This window comes from Diabrotica virgifera, chromosome 7, assembly GCF_917563875.1.
Source record: "Diabrotica virgifera virgifera chromosome 7, PGI_DIABVI_V3a".
NCBI lineage: Eukaryota > Metazoa > Arthropoda > Insecta > Coleoptera > Chrysomelidae > Diabrotica > Diabrotica virgifera.
The window spans coordinates 184508738-184532146 of record NC_065449.1 but is presented as its reverse complement, the minus strand read 5'-3'; the positions used below and the strand labels follow the sequence as shown (position 1 = coordinate 184532146).

The following is a 23409-nucleotide window of genomic DNA, read 5'->3' as shown; positions in this document are numbered from 1 at the left end:
TAGATTTTCTTCGTGTTGTTAAATGTTGAAGCACTATTTTCGGTGGCATTAAGGAAAATGAAGGATGGGATAAAAGAAGGGAACTTACCGAAAATATGTTGTCTGGTATCGTCAATTTGTCTCACGGAAAACACACACAAAATCAAATTAAAATTGTCAAAGTGTACTATACGTTCCGACCGTATGTCTGTTAACGACTGACTGACTTAACATAAAGGACAGAAGATTATGCTTACTTAGAACTGTGTTGCCAAGACGTTCCCGAATTAAAATAAATGAAATATATATTCATATTGGCGCAAACATAGCCCCCGCCCTGAAAACCCCATTTTTCAGCCAAATCTGTATGCAATTTGTGCCGAAAACACAATAAAAAAAACTAGTTCCAAATAAATACTCAAAGGACCAGGCATAAATTAATATACCAAAATTTTCAGAGTTAATTACCGTAACTCAAAAAAAAATAATCGAAAAAAAATAAATAAATTCTAATGAAAAATACCTATAACTATATACAAAAGATATTACTGTAAATTTATTGATTCGGAAGAGGGCATAACTTCAAAACTGGTCGTGTAAATGTCCCTTTCGAAGTTTTTACAGTAACATTTCTAACAACTCCGTCTTTACCCGGATGAACCTCAGTAACAATGGCCAACGGCCAACAAAGTGTAGGTACATTGTCTACCTTTAAAATAACAACCGTTCCGATTTTAACATTAGGCAAATCTATATTCCATTTTTCTCTAGTTTGTAAGGTAGTCAAATATTCCAAACGCCACCTTTTCCAGAAATCTTGCACCATTCGATCGATTAACTGGAACCTATCTAACCGGTTTATATTTAAATCTGTTAAATCGTCGGCCGGCAAACTTCCTAACGGTGTTAAATTTAAAAAATGTGATGGAGTTAATACCGATATTTGAGATGAATCAGTTGGTCGACGACAAAGAGGTCTCGAATTTAAGATTGCCTCTATTTGAATTAATAGAGTATTTAACTCTTCATATGTTAACAACTGATCCCCTATGACCTTATAGAGATGCGACTTAGCGCTCTTTACATTACTTTCCCAAAGACCCCCGTGACTCGGACTTTGTGGACTTATAAATTTCCATTCCACACCGTTCAAATTTAATTCACATAACAGTGCATTTTGATATTCTTCCGAACTAGCAAACCGATTAATTTCACTTAAAACCGTTTTCGCACAAACAAAAGATGATCCCTGATCAGAATACAAAACCTTGCATGGGCCCCTTCTTGCTAAAAGTCTTTTAAATGCTTGCATAAAATGTGGTGTGCTTAAAGAACTCACCAATTCTAAATGAACCTCTTTTGTGCTTAAACAAACCGCTAATAAACAATACGATTTATGAACCGCCGCATTACGTTTTTTACCTAATGTAATATTTATTGGCCCAAAATAGTCAACCCCTACGTGTAAAAAGGGTTTAGTAGCAGTAACCCTCGATACCGGTAAATCTGCCATGAGCGGTGTCAAAATTTTCGGTTTATTTCTAAAACAACGATTGCATTTAAAAACCCGATTTCTTGCCCCAAGAATCCAATACTTTTGACGCAATAAAGCTTCAAGCAAATATGCCCCCGTATGCATATAAATTATATGATAAAAATCAACAATCCGTTCAACTAACGTTTCTTTTCCCGGTAAAATTAGTGGATGTTTTCCCGAAAAACTAAGGGATGAATTATTAAGTCGTCCCCCCACCATAAGTAAACCGTCTTGTAAAAATGGCCGTAATTTCTTAAGCTGTGTTTTACATTGTTTGTTTTCTTTTCATTTTTATTTCAGTTTCAAAATGTTTTAACTGAATTAACTGAATTAAATAACATTCTGCTGTTCTTAGCGCAGTAGCCGTAATTAATTTTTGCACAGGAATTAATTTTAACAACATTAAAACCCGAACCGTAATCCGTAAAATTTTATGCCAGCTAGAATGACGTTCAACCAATTCAAGTAAGGGATGAATTTTTTCACCCTGCTTCTCCTCCTCAATAACCAAAACCTTAACCTCCGAAATATCCGATTCTAATATTGAAGAAGGCCAGTCCGATTCCCGTAATTTTATCCAACTAGGACCTTGTAACCAAAGTTCATGATTTATTAATTGTGAGGGTGTCAACCCTCTTAACAAGCAGTCCGCGGGATTATTTTTACCTTCAATATGTTGCCATGAAATATTAGGAAGGTTTTCTTTAATTTGCTGCACTCGATTAGCTACAAAAATATCTTTGGTATTTGCCGAAGTTAACCAACTCACCACCGTGGTCGAATCAGAATACGCAACTAGTTGTGAAATATGAGTAAGTTTGCTATAATTTTCAAATATTAATTTCAGCAAAGATGATAACAACAAAGCCGCGCATAATTCTAGCTTCGGAATGGTCATGGTCTTTTTTAAAGGTGCACATCTCGATTTTGCAGCAACCAGTCTCACACTCACTTCACCGCTAGAATTTACAACCCTTAAATAAACTACCCCACCGTAACCGTCTTGACTTGCATCCGCAAACCCCAAAATCATAATCGGAACATCCCTCATGGCTCCTACATGTCTAGGGACCTCAAATTTTGAAAAATCTTGCCATTCATTGCATACCTTTTCCCATGATTTTTTAATCGTATCCGGGGGTGAGTCATCCCAACCCAATTTTAGTTGCCATAACTCCCTGATCATTAACTTTAAATGCAAAATAAATGGAGCAATCAGACCAATAGGATCATAACATTTTGCAGTAAGAGATAAAATCTTACGTTTTGTACAATTTTTATCGGGGGTGGTTAACCTATAGTTCAAAACATCCCTCTGCGGATCCCATTGCATCCCTAAAACTTTAGTCTCCGATTTAAATGTAACCGAATTTTGTAAACGTTTTTCCAGCGGAATTTCTGATAACAAATTGTCCAAATTAGTCGACCATTTAACTAAGTCAAAACAACCACCTTTGAAGAGCTTTACCGATTGATTATATAATTCTTTAGCTTCAATTTCGTCCGGAACACTCGTTAAAAAATCATCCATATATAGCCCCGAAGAAATATATTTTTTATATAATCTTTGCCATCTTCATTTATCAATTGCTGAACCGTCCGTAGCGCTAAAAAAGGTGACGACCTTAAACCGAACGCAACCACCGTAAATTCATACGTTTTTATTTCCTCGTTTTGATCAAATCTCCATAATATTCTTTGAAACCGCCAGTGATCTTGTACTAATTTTATTTGTAAAAACATCTTTTTTAAATCCGAACTCCATGCTACTGGAAAAAGCCGAAAATTTATTAATAAAGTGCATATGTCCGCCTGCAGTTTAGGCCCGCTATGCAATAAATCATTCAAGGAGACATCACTGTCTGAAGGGCAAGATGCATCCAATACGATACGTATAGGTGTACTTAAACTCTCTAATTTTATTACAGGGTGATGACTAATATAATAGGATAAGTCACAATCTTCTTTTTCCAATAATTTTAAGTATCCTTGATCCAAAAAATCCTGCATAATTTTATTGTAATCCGCACGCAAGCTGTCCGATTTTGTTAACCGTTTTTCCAAGGTTTTTAACCGATTTTCCGCCGAAACCCTTGAATTTCCCAAATTTTTTGGTGAACTTTTAAAAGGTAATGCAACAGTAAACCGGCCCGATATATCCCTGGAAACCGTGGTTTTATAAATATTTTCACATTCTATAGCGTCTAAATCAGGAATTTCCCGTTTTGGAACCTGCTCTAATTCCCAAAATTTTGTCAAAATTTGTTCAATCGATGTTTCTTCCCTTAAAGTGAGCAAATTTATGGGAGTGGAATATTCCGTATCCACCTGACCCATAATAACATACCCGAACGTTGTTTCTAAAGCCGCCCCTAAACCTGAAGAACTCAAAATCCGATTACCGCCGAAAAGAATAGGAAAAAACTGCGCACCGATTATGCCATCGATTGATTTAGGTTCAAAAAACTTATCGTCCGCTAATTGTAAATTTTTAAATTCCGATAAAGTTTGCAAATTTAATTTCGTTTTTGGCAATTTATCTGTAATATGATCAATAACTAAAGCTTGAACATCGTATTTTTTAGTCTGATCAAAACGCGAAGCGATAATAATGTCCGTTACTCCCCTTACCGACTGAGAGTTTTGTCCCAAACCTTGTACCGAAGAATTAATTTTTGTATATCTAAGACCTAGTTTTTTACAACATTCCGTGGTCAAAAGATTACACTGACTACCGTTGTCCAAAATAAACCGCGCCGTTGCATTTTGTAAAGGACTATTTAACACACATACCGTTACCGTTGCTAATAGAATCGTTTTTTCCTGATTTCTACTCAAAAAACTAGAATTTTGAAACGCACAATTAACTGAACCCGAATTGTGGTTATTGGAACCCGTTTCTGGAATACCGACACCAGAATTTGGTTGATTATTTTGATTATTTTCTTTCGCACCCCTTATTTCCGGTTTTCCTGCGCATAAAAGAAAATGATGATTCTTGGCACACTGGGCACACGGTCTTTTTAAGCACTGTCTTACACCATGTGACTGGGAAAAACACAGAAAGCATAAATTATTATTTTTTACCAAATCGTACCTTTGTGTGGGATTCATAGCCTTAAATTTATCACACCTACCCAAAAAATGTGACGATTTTTTACATAAAACACAAAAAGGCATTCTGTTATTGTTTTTATTCTCATGCTGGCTTACAAAAAAATGATTTCGAATTTTTATTTTTATGATAGCCACTGGAGCTAGCCTCTTGTGAGTCACTATTATGCAAAATTTTTGTTTGATCCTTAACAAATTTAATTAAATCCGTGTAAGTAGGAATAACCGTTCCGCGCATGTGATTTTCAAAAGATTTTACCGTTTCCCTGTCCAGTTTTGAGAGTGCATGATAAAGTAAAATAAAATCCGTTAAATCCGGGACATCCAACTTTTTTAAGGCATTAACCGAGGCGTCAAAGATTTCTAAAAAACTGTTTAGATTTTTTTCAGATTCCGATTGCAAGGATTTAAAATTAAAAATTTGTTGTAAATAAGTGTTTGCTAACAACCTTTTATTATGATATTTTTCTAAAAGTGCTTTCCATAACGTGTCATAATTATCCCCAGAAGTAGCTATTCCCGCACAAATACTAAGGGCCGATCCCTTTAAATGTGAAACCAAAAGCCGAGCCTTATCTGCATCCGTCAGCTGGAAATTATCGTGTACCAATGGTTTGTAAATCGAATAAAAAGTTTCCCATTCCTTTGGTTCTCCGTGGAAATCTGGAATAGTGATTTTTGGCAAAAGACTGTGTACATTACACTGTTGTTGTGTACTTTGCTGTAAAGTTGGATTTACAATATTGGTGCTTGGTTTTAATTTTGTATAAGCCGCCCTTGCTTCACAACACATTTCGTTAATAACAGACATCACCTGAAAATCTGGTTTATAGTTTTCATCAACGTCAAACCCGACTGCGTTGATTTCATCCAAAATTTTGAGAATTTCTGTCCTTGTCGAATCCATCGACTGATACAAGTTTGTGAATTTTTTAATGGTGTTATCCGTAGTTAAGTTTTTCGATAAGTCATATAAAGTCTGAATGATTGTATAAAGCGTTTCTTTTTTAGCCGTTAATATTTTAAATTGCCTTTCGTAAGTAGTCATTGTTACTGAAATCAATCCGCAAAATCAGAAAAAAAACAAAGTCTACTTTAAGAAAACTGTAGAATATAACAAACCAGGTCTGAGTATAAATTTTGAATAAAATTAATTAATCATAGAGATTTGTTAAAAAACAAGCCTTCCGGGCAGTTATTATGCAAACTCTTTATTTTGTTTAGAACCGTGAATCAAATTTAGTATTTGTTTACAAAATAATTTTTATTCATACATCCGAATTTTTCCGTAACCGATTGAGTCGAAAAATATTCACGTTTGACAACACCGCAAATATTTAAAAACCTAACTTCTTTCACGCCCGAAGCCCAAGTTGTTCCGAGAAACAAAAACGATACAAATACAAAAATCAGCAAAAAGTTATCACAGAGTTTTTTTTTCCGATACGTACCGACATTAAATTTTACCGAACAATTTGTTTCTAAATAAGAATATTATTATTTAATAATACAAAACTAAGCAAAGCAAACTGTAAAGCTACGCTGAATATCCGAGCTCGAAATTGACCAATTATGTTTTGGCTTTTAGGAAAACCAAATGGAAAAAATTTAATAATAATAACTTACCGAGATTTTCTTAGATTTTCTTCGTGTTGTTAAATGTTGAAGCACTATTTTCGGTGGCATTAAGGAAAATGAAGGATGGGATAAAAGAAGGGAACTTACCGAAAATATGTTGTCTGGTATCGTCAATTTGTCTCACGGAAAACACACACAAAATCAAATTAAAATTGTCAAAGTGTACTATACGTTCCGACCGTATGTCTGTTAACGACTGACTGACTTAACATAAAGGACAGAAGATTATGCTTACTTAGAACTGTGTTGCCAAGACGTTCCCGAATTAAAATAAATGAAATATATATTCATATTGGCGCAAACAGGAACTAAATAGAAAAAGAAATCAGTTTTACGTTTATTATTTTAGCAACAAGTACTGCAATTAAATTCTTACTTATGCCTTTACTTTCTCGGATTTATTCGAAATATTATAATGTTTGGATTTTAGCTGTTTTACTAAATTAGAGGTATTTCCAGACGTCTTAAAATTTTGAATAAATACCTACTTTATATTTTACTGATGTAGGTCCAAGTTTTTCAAAATAGGTATATCAACACATTAATTTTTGGTGGTGGTAATATTTTAAATCTAACTAACTAAATTCACTACAAACTAAAAAATACAGAACAATACCAATACTTATAGCCTCAACTGATACCAAAAACAAAACTGTATGAAATGAAAATTGAAAATGTAAAGCCGGACTCAAACGACTCGTGTACTTGGCGAATAATCGTCACTTGCGTATACTTGCAATGTCGTCTGAGTGGGTGACTCGTACAATTATTTGTCACTCTTTGCCACTCGTTCGTCTTCCAACTGTTGTCGGTAAAGCCGGACTCAAACGACTCGTGTATACTTGGCGAATAATCGTCACTTGCATATACTTGCCATGTCGTCTAAGTGGCTTACTCGTACAATTATTTGTCACTCGTTGCCACTCGTTCGTCTTCCAACTGTTGTCGGTAAAGCCGGACTCAAACGACTCGTGTACTTGGCGAATAATCGTCACTTGCATATACTTGCCATGTCGTCTAAGTGGCTTACTCGTACAATTATTTGCCACTCGTTCGTCTTCCAACTGTTATCGGTAATTTAAGCCGGACTCAAACGACTCGTGTACTTCGCAAGTACAGAATTATTCGCATACTTGGAAAGTATACGAGTTTGCGATTGCGATGACAAACAGGGCACTCACACGACGTGTACAATTTAAAAGTACGCGAGCGTAAACATTTGGCTTAACGACCTTGACAAATGAATCAGTGGTGTGATTAGTAATAAATAGACCAGGACATTTAGGAAAAAATAGATTGATATTTAAATACATCACTTAGAAAGTTACAACTTTTTTCATTGTCTTCAGGATGACACCAGTAAAAAAGTCAACAATATAAAAATGGCTGGAAATGCATAGTTGAAACTTAAAGTGCATCATATGCATCCAAAAGTGCATAAACATGTCAAAATAAGTGTATTAGGGCCAAATTTTGTTACCCGGGGGGTTTTTGGGTCGCTGAGAACGAATATACGCCATCAGAACTGACCATCGGGACACCTGGTGTCCAGGTTCACTGCTAAGGCACGTCATCTAGACTTTAGAGGGTTTTCGGCACTAAATTTGTGCAAACAGATGACTCGGGGTAGCTGAACAAAAACTCGCCATTAAAACCGACCCCCTTGCACCTCATGCCCAAAACCCCTTCAAACTCCTGAAAATAACATGCCTTAGCATTGTGTACCAGGTGGTCGGGGGGTCGGTTCTGATGGCGTATTCGTATTCAGCGACCCCAAAAACCGCCTACTTGATCTATTTGCATGCATTCAGTGCCTAAAACCTTAAAACCTCAGAAGATAACGTACCTTAGAAGTGACCACCGGCACAAGGTGCTCCGGGGGGTCAGTTCGGATGGAGTATTCGTGTTCAGCAGCACCCAACCCCCAGTATAATCCGTTTGCATTAATTTAGTACCAAGATCCCTCGAAACTCTAGAAGATATGACGTGCTACAGCAATGACACTGGGCAATAGGGGCTACGTAGGTCGGTTTTGATAGCATATTCGTATTCAGCGACTCCACAAAACTTCAAGTAAACTGATTGCATCAATTTAGGGCCGTTAGCCCTCGAACCTCCAGATGACGTGCCCTAGTAGTGACCCTGGGCACCAGGTGCTCCGGGGGTAAGTTCTGATAGCGTAGTCATGTTCAGCGACCTCAAAAACCCCGCGAGTAACACAAGTTGGCCCTTAATATGCTTATGACATGTTTATGCACTTTTTAATGCATGTTAAAAACTTTAAAAAGCACTTATTAATTAGGCATTTCCACCCATTTTTCTATTGTAGACTTTTTTCCTGACATCATCCTGAATACAATGCAAAACATATTAAGTCTCTAGGTGGTGTATTTAAAAATCGATTTATTCCGGTGTTTTTAGTGCTAAATGCACTGGTCTAAATGAATAGTCACAGTAAATGCCAATTATTTATACATTTCGTTTGACCGCCTCTGCAAGTATATACAAGTATGTACTTCACAAGTGTGCGAATAATCGTGATCCCTTTGACTCGGGTCATTTTTACCGACAACAGTTGGAAGATGAACGAGTGGCAACGAGTGACAAATAATTGTACGAGTAACCCACTCAGACGACATGGCAAGTATATGCAAGTGACGATTATTCGCCAAGTACACGAGTCGTTTGAGTCCGACTCGTGTCAAAGGGATCACGATTATTCGCACACTTGCGAAGTACATACTTGTCTATACTTGCAGAGGCGGTCAAACGAAATGTATAAATAATTGCCATTTACTGCGACTATTCATTTAGACCAGTGCATTTAGCACTAATAATACCGGAATAAATCGATTTTTAAATACACCACCAAGAGACTTGCTAGTTTTGCATTGTGTTCAGGATGATATCAGGAAAAAATCTACAATAGAAAAATAGGTAAAAATACCTAATCGAATTAATAATTGCTTTTTAAAGTTCTTAACGTGCAATTAAAAGTGCATAAACATGTCAAAATAAGCATATTAAGGGCCAAGTTTTGTTACCCGCGGGGTTTTTGAGGTCGCTGAACATGACTACGCTATCAGAACCTACCTCCGGAGCACCTGCTGGTACCCAAGGTCACTGCTAGGGCACGTCATCTGGAGGTTCGAGGGCTAACGTCCCTAAATTGATGCAAGCAGTTTACTTGGAGGTTTGTGGAGTCGCTGAATACGAATATGCCATCAGAACCTACTCCCATTCGTAGCCCCTATTGCCCAGTGTCACTGCTGTAGCACGTCATCTTCTGGAGTTTCGAGGGATTTTGGTACTAAATTAATGAAAACTAATTATACGGGGGTTTGGGTGCTGCTGAACTTGAATACTCCATCAGAACCGACCCCCGGAGCACCTTGTGCCCGTGGTCACTTCTAAGGCACGTCATCTTCTGGGGTTTTTAAGGTTTTCGGCACTGAATGCATGCAAATAGATTAAGTAGGCGGTTTTTTGGGGTCGCTGAATACGAATACGCCATCATAACCTACCCCGACCACGTGGTACACAATGCTAAGGCATGTTATTTTCAGGAGTTTGGAGGGTTTTTGGGCATCAGGTGCAACGGGGGTCGGTTTTGATGGCGCATTTTTGTTCAGCTATCCCAAAAACTCCCGAGTAATGTGTTTGCATAAATTTAGTGCCGAAACCCCTCTAAGCTCTAGATGTGACGTGCCTTAGCAGTGAACCTGGACACCAGGTGCCCCGATGGTCAGTTCTGATGGCGTATTCGTCCTCAGCGACCCAAAAACCCTCGAGTAACAAAATCTGGCCCTAATACACTTATTTTGACATGTTTATGCACTTTTGGATGCATATCATGCACTTTAAAATGCAACTATGCATTTCCAGCCATTTTTCTATTGTTGACTTTTTTACTGATGGTGTCATCCTGAACACAATGAAAAAAGTTGTAACTTTCTACGTGATGTATTTAAATATCGATTTATTTTTTCCTAAATGTCCTGGTCTATTTATTAGTAATCACAGCACTGATTCATTTGTCAAGGTCGTTAAGCCAAATGTTAAGTCCGGCGCAAATTGAACCTAAGCCAGTCACAACCTGCGTCGGCGGACTGCGTAGACCGTTCTGCGCATCCTACTATCAGTTCATGCGTTCGCAGGTCGAGCTTGGGAAGGCCTGTCGTTAGCGTACAGGGCCCAGATTCCGTGCACTGTAGATATCTATCGATAGCTTTCTATCGATATTTGAATATCAAAATATTTGAATTTTTAGCTTTAATTGAATTATTTTCTAGTTTTGCTAGATACTCTAATTGATAAACTAGAGCAAAACTAGAAAATAATTCAATTAAAGCTAAAAATTCATATATTTTGATATTCAAATATCGATAGAAAGCTATTGATAGATATCTACGGTGCACGGAATCTAGGGGCAGGTTTCTGGGCATTGGGACGGGTGACTCGATCACCGCCAGATGTGTTATTTTTATGTGTTTTTGTTTGTGAGATGGAAATATCTGAAATGAATAAGCGGCGATATATTTTACACTATCTTGAATGAATAACATTTTATTGCTCTTTTGTATTAATCAGCACTACTCTACAAATTTTCGTTTATTCGTTTTAATATTGTATTGCAATAGTAGGGAATATAATATATCTGATTAAAACAGTGAATTTTTACATGTTAATTATTTTTAATTTCTTGTGAAGTATCTAGTTAGTGTGGCTTTAGCCAATAAATCAAAGTTATGCGTTTACAAGAGCATATTATTTGAAAAATAAGGAGTACCATAATGTGTCATAATTATAATCTCCTTTATACAGATCAAAAAATTGTTTAGTATGTATTTCTAAATCCACACAATCATTGGAAAATGATTCATGGTAAAAAATATCTATTAATGACACTGTTATCGACAAAGTCGATCAATTTTAAACTTGTCATCATATATTTATTAGACTTTTGTTTATCGTTAAAAATTAAATGATGGTTGTGAATTGTATATTTTGTGTTTTTTAATATTTTAGCAAAAACATAATCAGCAAAAATCTTATTTAAAACATGCGAACCGTTTTTGCAATCACAATCAATGCAGTGTTTAACTTATGCTTGTTATTATAAAGGTATGTAGAAATAGAATACTCAGTGTAAGATATCTTCTTATGCACCCGCTTATGATCAAATTCGATGTTTTCGAAAGTCATACCACTACGACTACTATAGGGACGTGTCAGATATTTTTAAAACGTTACTAGTTACATGTACGGAACTACCGTGTTTTAGTTGCCTACTCAATTCAGTACAAGGATCAGATACATCAGTATTTTGTAATCAGTATTTGTACTCAGTACCACTGAGAACCGGTATCAGTAGTAACCGTTACACGTTTGCACTTATTTTGCCCGTCTCTATTCGTTACGGCGACAGCTGACGGTCGGGTTAGCTTTTGTTCAATATGCGGCACGCTAGAAAAATAACTGCACAGGTCACCCGTCCCACCGGCGCAGGTTGTGACTCGCTTAGGTTCAATATGCGCCGGGCCGGCGCTAAGCTCGCGTACTTGTAAAATTGTACTTACACGTCGTGTGAGTGCCCTGTTTGTCATTGCAATCGAAAACTCGTATACTTTCCAAGTAGGCGAATAATTCTGTGCTTGCGAAGTACACGAGTCGTTTGAGGCCGGCTTAAAAATGACCCGAGTCAAAGGGATCACGATTATTCGTACACTTGCGAAGTACATAGTTGTCTATACTTGCAGAGGCGGTCAAACGAAATGTACACACACCGGCCAAATTAGCAGAACACCTTAAAAATGGGACATGTTTGATGTCTCGAATTTCATAAACCAGTGTGATTTATGAAACACGACCCCCCACGGAGGTGGGGTGGGGGGTTACTTTAAAATCTTAAATAGGAGCCCCCAATTTATATTGCAGATTTGGATCCTTGACGTAAAAATAAGCAACTTTTATTCGCAACATTTTTTCTAATTATGGATAGATGGCGCTCTAATAGGAGAAAACGATTGGTGGAAATGGAAAATTAAATTAAAAAATGGAGAGTCCCACACTTTATGGAAAACTTAACTTTTTTTTGGTTTAAGCACCCACTCTACACAATCCAATAGGTCCCCATAACGCTCGAGTAACTGCAAATTTAGCATACTTTCCTCCCCTACTATGAGGATTTATTGATAAAAAACATGGCTAGTTGTTAAGGCACATAACTTTTTTATTTTCCAACATAAGCAAATGAATCAAAAAAGAAAATGTTAAGAAAGCCTAGGTCTACAATCGAGTTTTAATTTTAATATTTTATATATGCTAGAATATTCCACAGGGTGTTCCGAACTTTAAGAAAAAACACAGTATGATTGTTACACCCGGTATAAAATGACATGCTGTCTAGCAACAATATTAGGTTTGTTCTAGCAAACAGTCAAACTAGTCAGAAACCGTCAGCAAACAGTTGGTCAGTGAGAGAACATAATACAGTCACCAGTGCTATCCCCTCTACTCGCGCTGGTCCACTATTCGCTGATGGTTTCAAACCGTTTGAAACTGATGCTAGAACAAACCTAATATTACACCGATACTCTTAAATAATAAGGCTATAACATATGTACTAAAAGAATCACTAAAATCGGACAACAGGTTTAGGAAATTCGAGACATCAAACATGTCCCATTTTTAAGGTGTTCGGCTAATTTTGCCGATGTGTGTATAAATAATTGGCATTTACTGCGACTATTCATTTAGACCAGTGCATTTAGCACTAATAACACCGGAATAAATCGATTTTTAAATACACCACCTAGAGACTTGCTAGTTTTGCATTGTGTTCAGGATGATATCAGGAAAAAATCTACAATAGAAAAATAGGTGGAAATACCTAACCGAATTAATAATTGCTTTTTAAAGTTCTTAACATGCATTAAAAAGTGCATAAACATGTCAAATTATCATATTAAGGGCCAAGTTTTGTTAATCGCGGGGTTTTTGAGGTCGCTGAACACGACTACGCTGTCAGAACCTACCCGGAACGAAGAACTGTCCATTAGAGTCCATGTCCCATGTATAAACATTACAGATCGGTGATTCCCCGATATGGATGCATCCCGTAGACAAAACCCTGTACGCCCCGTAGTAAAATATTGTACAACAATAGACAATCACCGATACATTATTAAAAGATACATTATCTACAACTAACAACCTTAAAGTGAAGGAGTTTCAGAAGGAGAGTAAAAAGAAAGAAATTAATAGGAGGCATACATGTCATATTCGCTTGGTGTTGATGTAATAGTTGCCTACCCTACCAATAAGGTGGCGAATCGTTTGATACAATTCCCGGTCACAAACCACACATACTCATAGACGTTTCACGTAAATTTTCAAGGTCAAGACCACAGACCATATATACTTATAGACGTTTCACGACCATGTTAATCTTTCGGATCGAATTAACGCCATCTTTTGATTGGAATGGGAACTAAATTGACAAATTTTAGTTACGTGGGAATTTCAACTTATAAATTTTGCGGGATTTTTGATGACATTTCGCAGGAAATTAAAACAACAGAAAGACAATTCAATGTTTTATTCAATATTTTACTGAAAACTTCAAATATTCCAATTTGTTTTCAAAATGCTAAACACTACTGCCATGTGTCATGTGAAAGCACTGATGTGTAATATTGAGTTAAATGAAAATTTTTGAAAAAATCTTGTAGGATGATTGTTTAGATAAATATTACCTTATAATCTTTTACAAACTTCCAAAAATATATAGGCCAGAAATGTTGATGACACACTTGTCTATTGGAATAAACTTTTTCAGGATCTATTATATTGTTTTTTTAAATGTGGAGAAACACAACACGGGATGATCAATGTAAACTAAAAATTCTACTCATAAAAACGGATGGTTAATACAATTGATTAATATTGTGATTAAATCTAATTAAAAACGTAACACCACTATAATAAAATAATTAAACCACAAACATGTAAAATAAAAAGTAAATAACAAATGAATTTAATTGTCAACTGTCAGTTGTTAAATATGACAAGAAAATTGACTGACAGCGACATCTCTGGATTGGAATGGTAACTAATTTGCTGTCTTGACCTTGACAATTTACGTGAAACGTCTATGAGTATGTATGGTTTGTGGTCAAGACAGCAAATTAGCTACCATTCCAATCCAGAGATGTCGCTGGCAGTCAATTCTCTTGTCATATTTAACAACTGACAGTTGACAATTAAATTAATTTGTTATTTACTTTTTATTTTACAGTTTGTGGCTTAATTATTTTATTATAGTGGTGTTACATTTTTAATTAGATTTAATCACAATTTTAATCAATTGTATTAACCTCCTCTCCGTTTTTATGAGTAGAATTTTTAGTTTACATTGATCATCCCGTGTTGTGTTTCTCCACATTTAAAAAAATAATATAACAGATCCTGAAACAGTTTATTCCAATAGACAAGTGTGTCATCAACATTTCGGGCCTATATATTTTTGGAAGTTTGTAAAAGATTATAAGGTATTTATCTAAACAATCATCCTACAAGATTCTTTCAAAAATTTTCATTCAACTCAATATATTGTATTATATATACGATATATTCTTGTTCTCATGATCATTTTTCAGTGCGTCATTAATTATGACGTCATATACTGTATTGGGTGTGTCGAGACTTATTTCATGTAATTATTGACGAATCTGACAGATGCCAGAATCGTACTTCGCCATAGGTGAAAAGCTTGTGGAATTAAACTAATTAGTAATTTAGTAGATTTTATTTTTACACAATATGTTAACATGTAGATATTTTTAATAAAGGGTAATAAAATTAAAAAGTAAACAATATTGTTAATTAAATTTATAAATATGGAAACATTCAAAAATGACACAAAACTATCCATAAACTGTATTTTTATCTTCTTCTCTAGGTGCTGTCTCCGCTTCAAAAGTTGGTAATCATCAGAGCGATCTTTATTTCGGAAACCGCGGCTCTAAATAATTCATTGTTATTACATCCAAACCAGTTCCTAAGGTTCTTCAGCCATGAGTTACGTCTCCTTACTATGGATATTTTTCTTGCATAATAACCTGGAGTATAAACTAACTTTTAACGAACTAAATTCTAAACCAAAACACAAAATAATGCACAAAAACGTTGTGAAATACAAGGTAAGTCGAATTCGAAATTTCAAAATGACAGGTACACAAAATACTGACCTGAATAATAACCGTCACTTGACTCTTTGACACTTCTAAAAATTGGCCAAAATGGACGAAGTTTTCGTCAAATGTTCGTAATACGTGTATTTGATTGGCTAGAAAAAACGCGCATTCTAAATATCAACGAATCAAACGTAGGTTAGGAATAGACATCTTATGTATATAACCATTGGAATGCTGCATTATTTTTGTGTTTAATCACGGAGCTACCGCTTTTTACGTCTCATCAAACTTAATGCATTAGAGAGAAATCGAAAAACTGTGACGCACTGAAAAATGATCATGAGAACAAGAATACAATATATCGTAAAGACAGAGAAATTCGTGTGGGTGGTGGTGTATGCATTTATTTATCTAATATTATTACCACAACTTTCAAAATTGACATTAAGCCATTAGATATTCCTGGAATAGATGCTATTCACTTATCTATTACTAAAAATCCATTTTGCCTTAATTTAGTCTGTATATATCGCCCACCTTTGACAATACTTGCTCACGATAATGTTTTGCTTACTAAACTTGACGAACTATCATCTTTTGATAATCTTATCATTACTGGAGATTTTAATTTCCCAGAGATCACCTGGCCAATAACTGCATTATCTGACGCCGAAAACGCTCATAATTTGTTTAAAAACTTTGTCGTAAATTCGAACCTGATACAACTCATCACAGAACCTACCCGATTTAGAATTAATAACCAACCTTCTATTTTAGATCTAGTGCTAATTAACGACGAAGAGCTAATTTCATCTCTTGAAATCAGTTCTCCTATAGGAAAGTCAGATCATGCAGTTATAACAGCTCACATTCACTTCAACCAAATACTACCCAGCAAAAATAATACTGTAACATATACTATTACCAACTTTTCTGAAATCGACACTAAACTATCTCAAATCAACTGGCAATTATTTTTTGCTGACTTAAACGACCCTTCATTAATGTGGACTGCATTTCTCGATGCCGTCCACAATATAATTTCTACAAACACTACCTTCCGTAATATTTATAAAAACAATCTTAAACCTTGGATAAATCGAACAGCAATAAACCAAATTAATCACAAACGACATCTCTGGCGGAAATTTAAACAGACTGGGCTTCTCACTGATTTTCAAAACCACCGCAGATTTTCAAATACCTTACAAACTTTTCTAAAAACTTTAAGACAAAATTTTGAAACAAGTGTTATTGACAGTGGTAATATGAAAAAAGTCTACAAATACATAAGGTCCTCATTGACGTCTAAAGTTTCCATTCCTCTACTTCAAAAACCTAATCAGACTTTATGCTCTTCTGACAAAGATTCTTCTGAAACTCTATCTTTAGCATTTTCACAGGTTTTTACTAAAGAATCGAATGATGGTAATCTACCTCCTATTAGGTGTAACCGTGTCGGTGCATCCTTACGGCAAGTCGAATTTACAGTGGATCATGTCAAACAACACTTAATGAAACTTCGCACATCCGCTTCACCTGGTTTAGATGGTTTAACACCAAAACTATTAAAAAGATGCGCAGATACACTTGCAATACCTTTAACGTTAATTATGCAGACTTCTTTTATCCAGAATTCCTTACCCCCTAATTGGAAATTAGCATCGGTCACTCCTATTTTTAAAAAAGGCAACAAACTCGATCCCAACAATTATCGTCCGATTAGCTTACTACCAGTAGTTAGCAAAGTCATGGAAGCCATTATTTCCGAGGAGATGACTAAATTCCTTCTCCAAGAAAATGTTATTCCAACACAACAACATGGATTTGTTTCTGGTCGCTCTACTCTAACCAATCTCCTACATTGTGTTAACGACTGGACGTCATCTATTAACAGTTCACAGCCGGTCGACGTTGTTTATCTAGATTTCTCTAAAGCCTTTGACCGTGTTCCTAAGCGCAGACTTCTACATAAGCTAGAACATTTCGGAGTTCGCGGTACTTTATTATGTTGGATTGATGATTTCCTGACAGATCGACATTACAAAGTTAGAGTTGGCGAATCTTTCTCACAGGACAGGTTAGTGGAAAGTGGAGTGCCGCAGGGTTCTGTCCTTGGACCTCTGCTTTTTACGGTTTATACCAGCGATGTTCCTTCCTATGTTTCAAGTAAAATATCGTTATATGCTGATGACACAAAAATATATGCCAATCCTATCACAAACCAGTTAGCCCTCCAAAGAGACTTGGACTCTATTTTTACTTGGTGTTCCCAGTGGTTACTACCCTTAAACACAGAAAAATGTGTAGTGCTTAGAATTGGTAAAAACAATCCACTTGTGCCGTACTTCGTTAACGGACAACCATTAGATTCAGTGTTCTCGTATAACGACCTCGGTGTTATTGTAAACAGCAGCCTAACGTGGTCCGACCATATTCAGTCTATTTGTAAACGTGCGAACTCCAGACTATATCTTATTCGGAGGTGTTTTTCGAGAGCTTCAATGCAGTCATTCTGTAAACTTTACACTACTTACATAAGACCGATTCTTGAATATGCTGGCCCAACGTGGTATCCTGATTTGGTTCGAGACAAAATTTTGTTGGAAAACGTCCAAAGAAAAGCCACTCGAATTCCATTGGGACTGAGAAGACCTTCCTATGAAGAAAGGCTCAGTATGGCCCACCTAACTTCTTTTGGACTTCGCCGACAACGCGGCGACTTAATAACCACATTTAAAATATTAAAATTTAATTTCGGAAATCTCGACGAAATTTTTACAATCAATCAAGATGAACGCCTTAGAGGTCACCAATTTAAACTGAAAAAAGAGAACTTTTGTACGAGACCAAGACAGAATTTTTTACCAAATAGAGTTTTCGATATTTGGAATAACCTGGATGATAACATTGTCTCAGCCCCCTCTACCAACACATTTAAAAACAGACTTGACAGTTTTCTATTATAGTTAAAATATTTTTTTATGTAAACCCAAATTGTATCTTTTTTTTGTTGTTGTTTTTTTTTTATTGTATTTACTAGTAGGTTACTTATGTAATTTCTTTGTTTTTGGGCATAATAGGGACTTGTCCCTCTGCCCTTGTTTATGTATAATAATAATAATAATAATAATAACTCAATATTACACATCAGTGCTTTCACGTGACACATTATGGCAGTAGTGTTTAGCATTTTGAAAACAAATTGGAATATTTGAAGTTTTCAGTAAAACATTGAATAAAACATTGAATTGTCTTTCTGTTGTTTTAATTTCCTGCGAAATTTCATCAAAAATCCCGCAAAATTTATAATTTGAAATTCCTACGTAACTAAAATTTGCCAATTTAGTTCCCATTCCAATCAAGAGATGGCGTTAATTTGATCCAAAAGATTAACATGGTCGTGAAACGTCTATGAGTATGTATTTAACTATCGATAACGCTTGTCTTTGTCTTTTGTATCTGTAATCTGTATCTGTCATTGTCATCTGTCTATACAAATAATATTATTGTAATATTATTTTGATATTTATTTTGATTTGTATTTTTATGCTTTTCATCTTCAATTTAATTTTTGCGTTTTAGCTATGGATCTTAAAGTAGAACAGGAAGAGTTTGTAGAGTATGACCAAAAATATATTATGCAACATCAGATATCAACATCAAGAGATCTTAAAGACTTGAAGAATGAACCAGTGGACAATCAACCAGGTGAGGCAGGAAACCAAATAAACAATAACATAAGATGATATGATTCACCATTACAACTGTATTGTTTCCGGAACTTTCTGAAAGTTTATGGATGTATAGTGAATATGCACATCATAATATGCACAGTTCACTCTTATTAAGAGTATATGTTGCTCGAATACTATGAGCTCTTTTAATCCATTTCATGCAGTAGATTAGTCCGCAATTTCCTTTGGGTTGTCGTTCATAGGTTGTGGTGTTTTTTTTTGCCTTTTCTACTATATTTTTCCATACTCTCCGGTTGATATATCATCTAAAAGTTGATCTTTCTCTTGGTCTATTTTTTACTGCTTTCCAGTTCATTATCTTCCTGATCAGTTCTTCTAACACACTGATCAGTTTACAAACCATCTGAGCCTTTGTGCTTTAATGAATTTCACTATATCTTCTCCTTCAGTTATTTTTGTTATTTCATGGTTCATCAGCAGTGGTGTCATGGTGCCGGAACGCCCTTCCGGCAATGGTTAAGAAAAGAAAAAAAATAGAGAATTTAGGTTTTGCAATAATTATGAGTACAAAATATAGAGTAATATTTTACTTGTAAAAAAGTTACGGAAAGTGCGTTCACTGCTAATTTTGCCATGACACCACGGTTCATCAGCTTTCTATATTCCCCTGTTTCTGTCTTTACTGGGATATGTATTCATAGACATAATAAAGGGTAGGCCAGGTAAGGTATAGGCTGCTCTGTGCATCGAGGTGAAACGCAAATATCAATGGACAATATTCACTTTGAGTGGTCTAGCTACCTTTGTCACTTACACAAGATCACTTTGTAATAAGAGATAGAGAGAACAGTGATCGACTGCCCGCATGTTACTCTATTTTGCTCAGTATGCCTTGTCTATGTCTATGCATGTACTCTTTTTTCTCTCAATTATTTTTAACTTTTCTTTGCCTTTTTTCAGAACGCACATCACCTCTGCTCCATAGGCTATCACTGGTCTAATAGACGGCCGGAGTGTGACATCACAGCCAACTGTGGCTATATTCAGTGTTATCAAAGTTATGATCATTTTCTAAACAAAGATTGTAGACAAGTTGAAAAGATATGGTTTACCGAATCTCAAGTCCTTTTTAAGTAGTATAAAGTTAAAATTTTGCTTCCTGTGCTATTTTTTATGTTTAATTATAGTGTTTTTTAAATTCCACTATCTTAATTCGGTCTCCTAAACCTTACTTCACCCATACATACATTTTATTGCTATTTATACAGGGTGTAACGAAAATACAGGTCATAAATTTAATCACATATTCTGGAACCAAAAATAGTTTGATTGAACCTAACTTACCTTAGTACAAATGTGAATATAAAAAAAGTTACAACCCTTTGAAGTTACAAAATGAAAATCAATTTTTTCCAATATATCGAAAACTATTAAAGATTTTTTTATTGAAAATGGACATATGGCATTGTTATGACACTAGAATCTTAACAAAAAATTATAGTCAAATTTGGACACCCTATAAAAATTTTATGGGGGTTTAGTTCCTTTAAACCCCCCCAAACTTTTGTGTACATTCCAATTAAATTGTTATTGTAGTACCATTACTTAAACACAATATTTTTAAAACTTTTTTGGCTCTTAGTACTTTTTCGAAAATACAGTTTTTATCGAGATATTTTGAATATTTGTCAAATCCACCACATATTTGTATATGGTTAAGTACGATTATGGAGACTTGGTAAAAATATGAAAATTTATGTATGATTTTATGTGGGGTAGAGAGGACTCCTTAGCTGTGGAGAAAGCAACCTCTCTAAGAGAAGGAACTCTGAAATCAAACCCTGGTCCTCCAAGTTGGGGGTTAAGGCATCGGGCTAACTCCTCGATACTTGTAAAAACAAGCAAATGTTAAATGACCCAATAATCAGACTCGGATGAATGGACGGATCACTCGGCAACGAAAAAAGCGACGAAAAAGGACTATGAATTTTGGAACATGGAACGTTCAAAGCCTCTCAAATAAAATGGATGAAGTTATATTAGAGCTAAAATACATGAAAATGGACATCGCAGTGGTGACAGAAACTAAGAGGAAAGGCCAAGGATCACAGAAATTGGGCTACTATGATCATTTTTATAGTGGAGTCCCAAAACACATAAGAGCTCAACAAGGAATATCGATCTTCATACGCAGAACATTAAGAAAGCACATAACATCGTGGGAAGGAATAAATGAAAGAATGATAAAGGTCAACATGAACATATATGGCTATAGAATAACTATTTTGGGAGTATATGGTGTAAACGAGGACGCACTGGTAGCTAACAAAGATGAGTTCTATGAACAGCTCAACGATGAAATCGTCAAAATAGGAAATGCCAGAGAAATTATATTATTAGGAGACCTAAATGGCAGAACAGGCAATAAAAAACAGGATGACGTAGTAGGCAGATACGGCGAGGAAGTACTCAACAATAATGGAACAAGAATAATTAACATCTGTAAACAGAACAATTTAAGAATTATGAACGGCTTCTTCCAGCATAGATGCATTCATAAATATACTCGGACCCAACCTACTATGAACCAGAAAAGTATAATTGATTATCTTTTGATAAAACAACGGAGTCGAATGAAAATTAACGATGTAAGGGTTTATAGAGGAGCAACATGCGGCAGTGACCATCATCTTCTAAAAGCGGAAGTACTGTTCTCCGGAATGAAATCTCAAAAAAATCTAAATCCACGAGAACAAGGAGGAAACAAATTAGCACCAAAAAAGAAATACAACCTAGAAAGCTTACAACAAACAAGCATAAGAACGTTATACGAAAAGCGACTGGACGAGAAACTGAAAGGACAATATACATTTATAAATACGGAACATCTTCATACACATATAACACAATGTATACACGAAGCTGCATATGAGGCATTGGGGGAGTACAAAGACAACATAAGAAATAAACCATACTGGTGGGACTTAGAAATAGCCACCGAAATAGACGATAAGAGAGAAAAGTACCGGAAATATATGAGTACACAGAAAGATTCCGATAAGGTTTTATACAAAGAAGCACAAGCAAGAGTGCGGAAAAAAATCACACAGAAGAAAAACGAAACGTGGACAAACAAATGCAATCAACTTAACGCCTATATAGGGGGGACAAGAAACACAGAGAGCTGGAAATTCCTTAAAACGTTGAGAACAGATACCAAAAGGGATATAATAACACCGATTACTCTGGAAAAGTGGGATGGCTATTTCAAGCAGTTACTAGTAGAAAATAGAGAAGATTTTATTAAAAACGAAGATCACGAAAGTTTCAATGAAATTGTCAGTGGCTCACCGATTCGGTTAAGACTGGAAGAAGTACGAAATGCATGCAAATCCCTAAAAAATAGAAAAGCGTCAGGGCCTGGCGACATAGCACCAGAACTGCTCAAATACGGTAGCAACACCCTGTATGAATACCTAAGAGATCTATTTAAAAGATGTATGAATGGCGAAGTCATACCAAAAGAATGGCAATTGTCTGTAATTTCTACAATACACAAGAAAGGCAGTAAAAATATATGCGATAATTACCGGGGAATATCTGTCACAAGCACCATCAGCAGAGTTTACGGAAAAATTATCAAAAATAAAATAGAAGAAGAATACAAGGACTTAGAGGCCGAAGAGCAAGCCGGTTTCCGCGCTGGCAGATCCACCACTGACCACCTATATTCTGTAACACAGTTAATAGACAAACAAATAGCCTACAATCAAGAACTGCATTTAGTGTACATAGACTTAAAAAAAGCATACAATACTGTACCACAAAGTAAACTTTGGGAAGCCCTCGAAAAAACTAACATCAGTCTGAACCTCATTAAAGCTGTAAAAAATCTATACCAACATAATATAGCAAAAGTTAAGCTAGGCAAGGAAATCTCGTCAGGATTTGAAGTGAATAAGGGTCTTAAACAGGGCTGCTGTCTATCGCCGACACTATTTAAAATATATTTAGAGCAAGTTTTGAAATCCTGGAAAAGGAAATGTAAGAATATGGGTATACCGCTAAATGATGATAACATGCTATACACTCTATGTTTTGCGGATGATCAGATTCTTATGGCCCAGGATTATCACGATATTGAATATATGACCCGAAAAATCATAGAAGAGTACCGGAACTGGGGTTTAGAAGTGAATACCAAGAAAACGGAATATATGTGCGTTGGAGGTATACAGCAGGATCT

General features: G+C 35.7%; 1 protein-coding gene and 1 long non-coding RNA gene across 8 annotated transcripts in view; one reads left to right on the top strand and one right to left on the bottom strand.

Moving 5' to 3' along the window:
- The window catches only part of LOC114326818 (zinc finger protein 678), a 222409-nt gene that overhangs the window by 145656 nt on the left and 53344 nt on the right, over positions 1 to 23409 (top strand). For 6 of the 7 annotated variants that reach the window (XM_050656173.1, XM_050656176.1, XM_050656177.1 and 3 more), the window contains one exon: positions 19051 to 19176. The exons of the other annotated variant lie outside the window; for it this stretch is intronic. In XM_050656173.1, coding sequence (XP_050512130.1) covers positions 19051 to 19176 — 126 coding nt within the window. The remainder of the gene's footprint in view (positions 1 to 19050; positions 19177 to 23409) is intronic. 7 annotated transcript variants of the gene reach the window in all.
- LOC126888182 (uncharacterized) overlaps positions 1 to 23409 on the bottom strand; it is a 110417-nt gene that overhangs the window by 34222 nt on the left and 52786 nt on the right. The gene's annotated exons all lie outside the window — the stretch shown is intronic.